This window comes from Protomyctophum parallelum (assembly GCF_964188405.1).
Source record: "Protomyctophum parallelum genome assembly, chromosome: 19".
Classification (NCBI taxonomy): domain Eukaryota; kingdom Metazoa; phylum Chordata; class Actinopteri; order Myctophiformes; family Myctophidae; genus Protomyctophum; species Protomyctophum parallelum.
The window spans coordinates 45,732,168-45,740,673 of record NC_139717.1 but is presented as its reverse complement, the minus strand read 5'-3'; the positions used below and the strand labels follow the sequence as shown (position 1 = coordinate 45,740,673).

Below are 8,506 nucleotides of genomic sequence, written 5' to 3'. Positions count from 1 at the left end.
TTTATTTCATACTTGAGAAATAGTAATTAGTAAATAGAAAATAGTAAATAGAAAATAGTAAAGAAAGTTTCCAACTTAAATTGGCAGGGAAACATGCTGCCCAAAATCTAGAACCAAAACCAAACAAATGAACAAAGGTGTTGTCCAGCAGCTGCCCCTGCAGCGTGTGGAGAAATGCAGATCTGTAGTGCTGTGAGAGCAGGTGTCTTAAATAGTGTTTGGGGAGGACACTGGCCAGGTGTCTCCCCTTCCACTCATCATCTCTGGCTCCGCCCTCCAACACTGCAATGGAACTGTTAAAGGCACAGCCACACATACACACACAGAACCCATATAGTAGACTAAAGGCCCAGGGCCGTCACAGAGAATAAATGTCATCTTTGAGTTGCTCTGCTGATGCTACCTTCTCTCCCCTCCTCCTGTCTGTGTGTAAAGAGGTTTCATCTGAATATGAGGAGAGGAGATCCAGTCTGGTCCAGGAGGAACCACAACCTCCACAGATTAAAGATGAACAGGAAGAGGAGACTGGTGAGTCAACTTTGACATTACTACGTAGGGAGATGTGGTGCAATACTCTCTCAGGCAATTTACCATTTCCGCAAAACCTTTAACTTGAACGTGTGCCAGGACAAAAATCATGTTGGGTCGGGACCTGTCGTACCCTTTGTCCGGTCTGTTCTTATGTCGTACACAAGCGGAGCAGCGTTGTCTGAACTGCTCACATGCTGTCACAGGCATCTAAGCATATGTATTCCCTCCTAAAATGTTAATATAAAACTGTATGTATATGCATTTAAAAAAAAAAAAAAACTTTACAAGCAATTAAAATCATGCAATAATTAAAAACAATATAACATGTTTACAATGTATTAGTTTGTGCTTAACTCATTTTGGGCGGGAACCCCTTTTGGTGTTAGCATTATGTTATGCTTTAGCTATTGAAAAATAGCAGATCTACAAGCTTGTAGTGCGCCACTTGGTGGCGTGCTACGAGCTTGTAGATCTGCTATTTTTGAAAAATCGAAGAACGACTGACATGGAAACATAGCTTTTTCAGAAAACTGTCAGGATGTAGAAGAGCGTGTTTAATAAGGGCGTATTACATTCTAAAAGACAAGTGTAGGTTACATTAATGATGATAAAAAAAGACTTTGGTCACATCAGTGAAATAATGTCCGATATCGGGCATTGGCGCCTAAAATGACGGATACATCAATAATTAAAAACAATATAACATGTTTACAATGTATTAGTTTGTGCTTAATCCAACAGTGCTTTACTGGCCTTGTTATGCGAGCGCACTGGTGAGATGATTTGGGAGCGCATGATTGTGACATCAGATGCCTATATAATCACTGATATTATAAAAAAAATATTTAGGCATAAATGGACTACCAGCACACATGCAAGACTTCATCCATATGTTTATGATTCGTTCATCAATGATCAAATCACTCCATAAACGTTGATTATGACTGCCTTGACGACATTGTAGTAGCCTATCTCTCATGCAGGCATCACTCACCCACAACACTTATCACAGCAGTGCGCAGTCTCACTGATCGCCTTCGCCGTGCACTGCGCACGAATGGGTAAAATGAATATAGGCCTAGCCTACAAATGTATTCCATTCATGGCGATGTGTCATGTAGCCTTGAGGTGTGTGCGTGCGTGCGTGGACATGACGGCAAGGCAACAAAATTAAGGAAGGATCAGCTGCTTGCGATCACTTTATAAATGCCCTGGTGACGTGAGTGTACTATAAAACCAACTATCTAATTTGGGGCAGATTTTACACTCAATTAATGTATATTATGTCTGTTTATGAGTCTGGCGTAGAGGATTTCATCCTGTGCTGGAAAACTTTTCAATAAATGTGCTCCGCGCTCCGTTTGTACTCGCCCAATAAATATGTCCAAAGACGTGGAGTGAGATATTGACCTTTAGTTATCCATGTAAAAGTTCTAGCAGAAAACGCTTGTTTATTCAAATATGTCTCATCTTTTCAAACATCTCTCATATATTTTCACGGGCCTATACACAAACGACATTTTCTGAGGGCGAGGGGTCCGGAATGACAGCTGGACTTCAAATTATGACAGTCACTCGCACGGCAGAGTTTTCTGCTGCAGCCTAGGCTCCAGAGTCACAGGCACGACGCGCAGAGACTTTTAAAATCCATTCTCTGCAGCTGTTTCAGAGAATGTAGCGTCTTTCAGGGAATGGGCGTATTACATTCTAAAAGACAAGTGTAGGTTACATTAATGATAATAAAAAAAGACTTCGGCCACATCGGTGAAATAATGTCAGATATCGGGTATCGGCGCCTAGAATGACGGATACATCGGTTAGACCGATGCCGGGCTCTATTCACAACGCCTTGCTCTGTGAGGCGTTGTGAAGTGAATCGAGACACTTATTTTTTGAAACGAGGTTTATCCTGACAAAACAAATAGGAGAATAAATGTCATCTTTGAGTTGCTCTGCTGATGCTACCTTCTCTCCCCTCCTCCTGTCTGTGTGTAAAGAGGTTTCATCTCAATATGAGGAGAGGAGATCCAGTCTGGTCCAGGAGGAACCACAACCTCCACAGATTAAAGAGGAACATCAGGAGAGGAGATCCAGTCTGGTCCAGGAGGAACAACAACCTCCACAGATTAAAGATGGACAGGAAGAGGAGACTGGTGAGTCAACTTTGACATTACTACGTAGGAAGATGTGGTGCAATACTCTCTCAGGTAAAACACAATGATGTTTTTATTAGTATTATTCTAACAAGACCATTCAAGCACAGCTTATGTGCCTCCCACAGACAGACACGCACGCACACACACACACACACACACGCTAGTGCTGCCGGAATTGTCCAAAAATTACATTTGGATATTCGTTTTAAAAACCCACGTGGATTCAAGCAATTCGACCCATTCAGATTTCGGATTTCAAATTGAGCCATTCGGATTTTTATATCATTATATTTACACCAATACAACATTTAAGATCATATTGCTGGCGCAACTCTCTCTCTCCGCGCATTGGTACTGCTGAAAACCGAGTTGGGGCCCAGGCCGTAGCGTAACGGTCTGGGCACCGGACTGGTGATCCAGTCGCAGTGTGCCGCGGGTTCGACTCCCGGACCCGACACGGCCTTTACTGCATGTCATCCCCCCATCTCTCTCCCGTTTCCTGTCAGCCTACTGTCTGTCCCTTCAAAAATCAATAAAAGGCGTAAGCCGCAAAAAAATATCTTAAAAAAAAAAAAAAGAAAAGAAAACCGAGTTGGAACACAACGCATGCATTCTCCCTTCTCCAGTAAAACTTAACCGACATTTTTCTTAAATGAGCAATCCTACCACACAGCCTTATCAAAACGACGCACGGAGGCAGTATTCATTCACAGAACAGAACACTACATTGCTGCTGCTGCCGGACCCGGCGCCACATTACATCCTTACGCATTTTATTTATCTTTTTATAATTTCCTGAATGATAAAGTCGCTTCATGATTGAAGATTGATGAGTGATAGATCTGTGTGTTGTCTAAAAATATACTATCCCGTCCGTCCAAAACAACACCGAAGCAAACTAAAGCCTGTCACTAGATACGCTGTTGACGGAAGATTTCACCCTTCTGAGCAGCGTACACTCACTGCACAAAGAACATAAAAGGCTCCCGCAGCCCCGCCCGCCCTGTGCTCACTACGCAGGCTGCGCTGCGTAGTCCTCGTTTAGGAAGAGTGAGAGGCAGCTGATTTATTCTTCAATGTATGCCGGTGTCGGCGTGTCGCGTGGCAAATATAACTAATCTACAAGCTCACAAGTCACAACGCTTACCCATGGCACCGTCTCGCGAAAACTAATAATAACTAAAAATAAAATTTATTATTTTTAATTCAAACCTTAATTGTATATATTCGGTTATTAATTAAAAAAAATGATTCGAAAATATATTCGGATACAGAATATTTGTTGGCAGCACTAACACACACACACACACACACACACACACACACACACACACACACACACACAGTTTCCGCTAGTGATGCTACAAAAATATAGCAGAGTAAGTTTGAACCCATAATCATTAATCATATATAGGCTATAGTATAGCTATTAACACATCGACTGCGCAAAACGCTTTAAAGCGCTTTATTAATCTCGAACGCCGTCTGCGCATAACGTACTAATGCGTTTTATTGTTTTTTTTTTATTACTGTACATCATCTTCTTTGGCGCCCGGACAACATATAATGTAACACCGATCGCCTCCACAGAGGTCCGGTTGCGTCATCGGAACGAAACCTATAAAAAGGGGCCAGATGCCCTGGTTCACTTGTGGGAGAAGGAGTATTGTGGAGACACGTTGATATCGGTGCTTGCAGTTTCAGTCAGTTGTTAGTTAGATCGTATAGTCGTCCGTTTTAGTCGTAGTAGTCATTTAGTAGTCCTTTAGTAGTGTTGGTATTAGTTTATAGTATTAGATTATTTAGTTATATAGGTATAGTTTTATAGTTAAGTCTTTAGTCCGTCCATTTAGTTAGTATACGTCCCGTAGTACGTCCCCATAGTATAGGCCCCACGTTAGATAGTTTTTTTCCAGTTAGATTTAGTTTGTAGTATTAGCCGTCGGATTTAGTTTAGATCAGTGTTCAGTGTTCAGTGTTTTTTGTTTGTTTTGTCTAGTGAAGAGTAGTGTACTGTTTGTCTCGTCGTCTCCCGATTCCCTTTTCCCAGTGTCGTTGTTTGCTGTCGCCATTTTGCGACATGCCCCGACGTCGCCCCCCCCCCCGCTCCCCTTCCTGGTCAGGGATCGCTCGCGTCCTGGCTCCTGGGCAATAAGGTCGAGGACGAGACCGATTCCGAACCAGAGGAGGAGACCTCTGCCCAGGTTGGGCTCAACCTGGACGGGCCACCGGTGTGTGCTGGGACCAGTACAGATGTGGCGGCTTTGCCTCCACCACCGCGCCGTTCTTCCCGCGTCGCTGCAGCGGCTGCTGCTGCGGCCTGCCCACCGCCTCCAGTCCCTCTCTCCCCCGGAGAAAGCGATCAGGAGGACGAGGACGAGCCCGTTGGCGTTGGCGCGGAAGAATGGAATCCTACCCGAGAGGACCTTGATGATTATGCAGAGGAAGGCGGTAAGAACCTCCATTTTGCAATGTTACTGTGTACGTCATGCCACGTTATCTTACTGTGGTACTACTAAGCTAAATACTGAATCGCGTTTTGTTACTGTACTTTCTAATCTACTGTGAGAGGAGACCCTGTTGCATCTGAATCAATTATTTATAATGTAGCAATTATGCCTGATTAATTATGATATTTATAACCACTAAGAATGAATTGATAATGGTTACAAATACACAACGTCTTCTGGTGTGGCCAGGCAAGATTAAATACTTAGTTCTTTGATCATTTGCAGTGTCGCTTGCTTATATCAAACATTAGTACAGTAACACAATCATATAACCATTGATTTCCAACCAATTCTGTTTATTATATCGAGACTGATACAAATGAAATTTACTTTAAAACAACAGGTCGTGTATAACTTGGTATTGAAAGAGGAGAGAGAGATATACAGAATCACAGATGTCATGGACTCGTTCTCTTTGGCCAAAACCACATTAAATCAAAGCACACAGACCTTTAGACGTGGTGTGGTAATGAGTTTGGCAATATGGTGCGTCTCTGGTTCTCCTCTGTGGTTCAAAACTTCTCCGTGTGGTCTTCGGCGGACAGAGCCTTTTCGCTCGCAATAGCAAAATGTCACTTTCCCTTTTCGCTCGCAAAGCAACTCTCTTCAGCGGTCAAAGCCTCTTCACCGGGCGTGGGCAACTTCGCTGGCACAGCAATGTCACTTTTTCTCCTTTCCTTCTCCGGCAAGGCAAATGTCACTTTTCCTAGTTTAGAACAGATGTCACGGTTCTGATCCAGGCTAGCAAATGCCTTAGACTGATTGAAGTGTCGGTGCGCGCGTCTCCCCCGATGGCTCTCCTTGAGCTTCAAGTTTGGTGTTATCAAAGTCAGTTCGATTGGATTGAAACAAAAACACAGAGGCTACTAGCTTTACCTTTCTTCATTAACTCTCGTCAGAGTCTTGGAGTGTAAGTCAACGAGTGCCCTTGGTCTGGTTGATTCAAATGATTTCTTCTGCAATCCCAAATTGCTATTACTAGCATAAATCGAAACAAAACAACAAAAAGTAACGAAATACACTGCCTCGGTGAGGTAGGTTTAAAACTTAAAATAATAATTGGTTCAAACTTTACACAAAACAAGTAAAACACTGCTTGGGAGTGAACCCAAATAAAAACTAACTTTCCCGTGGTGGGTATTGCTAGTTAAACCTTCCTGCCCAGTGTAAGCTCCGCCCCCTTTCCGCATGCACTGGTGCTGTCACGTGAGAGGGACAGATATAGAGTGGGGGGGGAAGACAGAAAGAGATATGGTATGAGAGGAGTGGAGGTAGTTAAACAGTAGATTACAGTACACTATATTTTAATAGGTTGAGAATTCCTGTATTCTAGAGTTCCCAGGGTGAAATCACAAGTAATCCCTTTGATGTGATTGTATCTTTACTTTCCCATGTAGATTTTGCAGAGGGACAGAGTTTCTTGTTGTGTGAGTCTCCGCACCTGGTGTTATTCATCACCCTCTTTGAAGCATTGGTCTCCTGTTGACCAGACTAGTGGACGCTAGTAGGTCAATTTGTCAGAGGAAGGGAGAAGAGTCAGCTCTTTTCCAAATAACGTTGCTGTAAATGTGCGGGATCAGAGGTCAGATATTACGAGGCCTTTGGGTACAGCTGAGGCCCCTGATTCCTTCCTCTGCCTCAGACTCCACGGCGTCTCTCAGCCGATCCGTCAGAAAATGTTGATGGGTCAGCTATTTCCAGATAACATTGGTGTGTGTGTACACCAAACACGAGGTGAAACTTTCTCAATTTAGAAGTGGTGAAACATCGGTCCCTGGACGATGTCCTTATACGCATATGGACAGAGGTCCAGTCCCCTCAGATGAGTGGAGATATTTGAGGGCATGTCTACTACAAATCCCCCATCGGCAAACTCATGAAAGTTTCCTTTCCTGATTTTGGCGAAACCAAGGACGGCCGAAAAGGTCTACAGCACTTAAATCAATGTCATGCACTTTGATCATATGGTTTATGGCAAAGAGAACATTCTAAACCTTCATGTCTAGCTTCAATAGAGTGAAAGAAAGAGAGAGAATGTGAGGTAGATTATACTGTAAACACGTGACTTTGAGGTAGTGTAAGTACTAAGTGTACGAGGACTAATGGTAAACTTTACTCAATTGGAGACGCAACCATTAAGCTTGATTACATGAAAAGTTGCGCATTTTTAAAATGGAAAGTTATACAGAGGATTTTTATTTTTATATGAAGACACAAGGCCTTTAGTTGTTATGGATCGGTGATGTTTAGGTCTCAGTGACATTGGCATTGGTGGCCTTCAGACGGTTGTCACGGGAGAGGAGGGTCTGATTTTCGACCAACCTTTTTGTGGCTATTCGGAACGTACCGAAACGTCTCACGGCCCAGCAGGTGACAGCAATTACCACTATGTAGCTGAGAATTAGAAGCGCAAACAGCATGGAGTCTGGGGTGGACCATGAGGAGCCCACGAGAGTTAGCACGCTGGTGCTTACGTACGGTGTAGTTTTAAGGGCTTGGTCTAAAGCAGTGAGATCAACCTTTTGGATTCCTGTCTGGACCAATTTGTCAGTGGCTGGATCAATCACTACCTTGTGGTTTTGAAAGAAATCCGACATTTCTATGTCGGAGTCGTAGATATCCTCTGGTAGGTGGTACAGTACCAGATCATCTACTTGAACCAGAGTGTTTTCAGGAATATAGAGCAGAAACGTTTGGTTCGGGAGATCTACTTTTGTGGAGGTGTCGTGCAGTTCATATCGCACTGTGGCCACTAGAGAGGAGGTGTGGATTAACCACTGGTCCCCCAAGATCTCTGCTTGAGTTTCGGAGACTTGGCTCCTCGGGGTGAGTTCTGCTCGGCATTTTGACTGGTCGGGCATAGACTGAAGGCCACAGATCCCGTTAGTTGAGTCGGATATGAATGGTTTTGAGGGACAGAGGTAGTGGGCTTCTTTTGTCAAAGTGCACAGATTCAGATTGGGTGCCAGGTATAGGCCTGGACTTGTGTCATGATATGCCACCACTGGTGGCGTCATGATCCTGACGTGGGTGTCCCCTTCCCAGGAACCAACGTTGACTACATCCTTCATGCGATAGATGTTTTTTTCGTCGATTACGGGGAGTGTGAGGAGAAACACAAGCTCTCCTCTCTGGGGGTCTACTGACAAGGTGATTGCACCACCCAAAGAGTAGGCAAGGTGGCCTTGGAGATCACTTGGTTTTTCTCCAGTGCTTTTCTCGATAATTCTTTTCACCAAGGATAGAGGGGTGAGGTAAGGAGGAATTCTTCCTATAGCTAGGGAGTCTATGGACGAGCTAACCTCTCTA

The 8,506-nt window shown here is 43.8% G+C and overlaps 1 protein-coding gene across 1 annotated transcript in view; it reads left to right on the top strand.

The window, feature by feature from the left end:
- The window catches only part of LOC310877016 (uncharacterized protein), a gene marked incomplete at both ends in the record, with an annotated part of 78,076 nt that overhangs the window by 177 nt on the left and 69,393 nt on the right, over positions 1 to 8,506 (top strand). The window contains 2 exons of the mRNA XM_083790662.1: positions 436 to 528; positions 2,529 to 2,684. Coding sequence (XP_083646788.1) covers positions 436 to 528; positions 2,529 to 2,684 — 249 coding nt within the window. The remainder of the gene's footprint in view (positions 1 to 435; positions 529 to 2,528; positions 2,685 to 8,506) is intronic.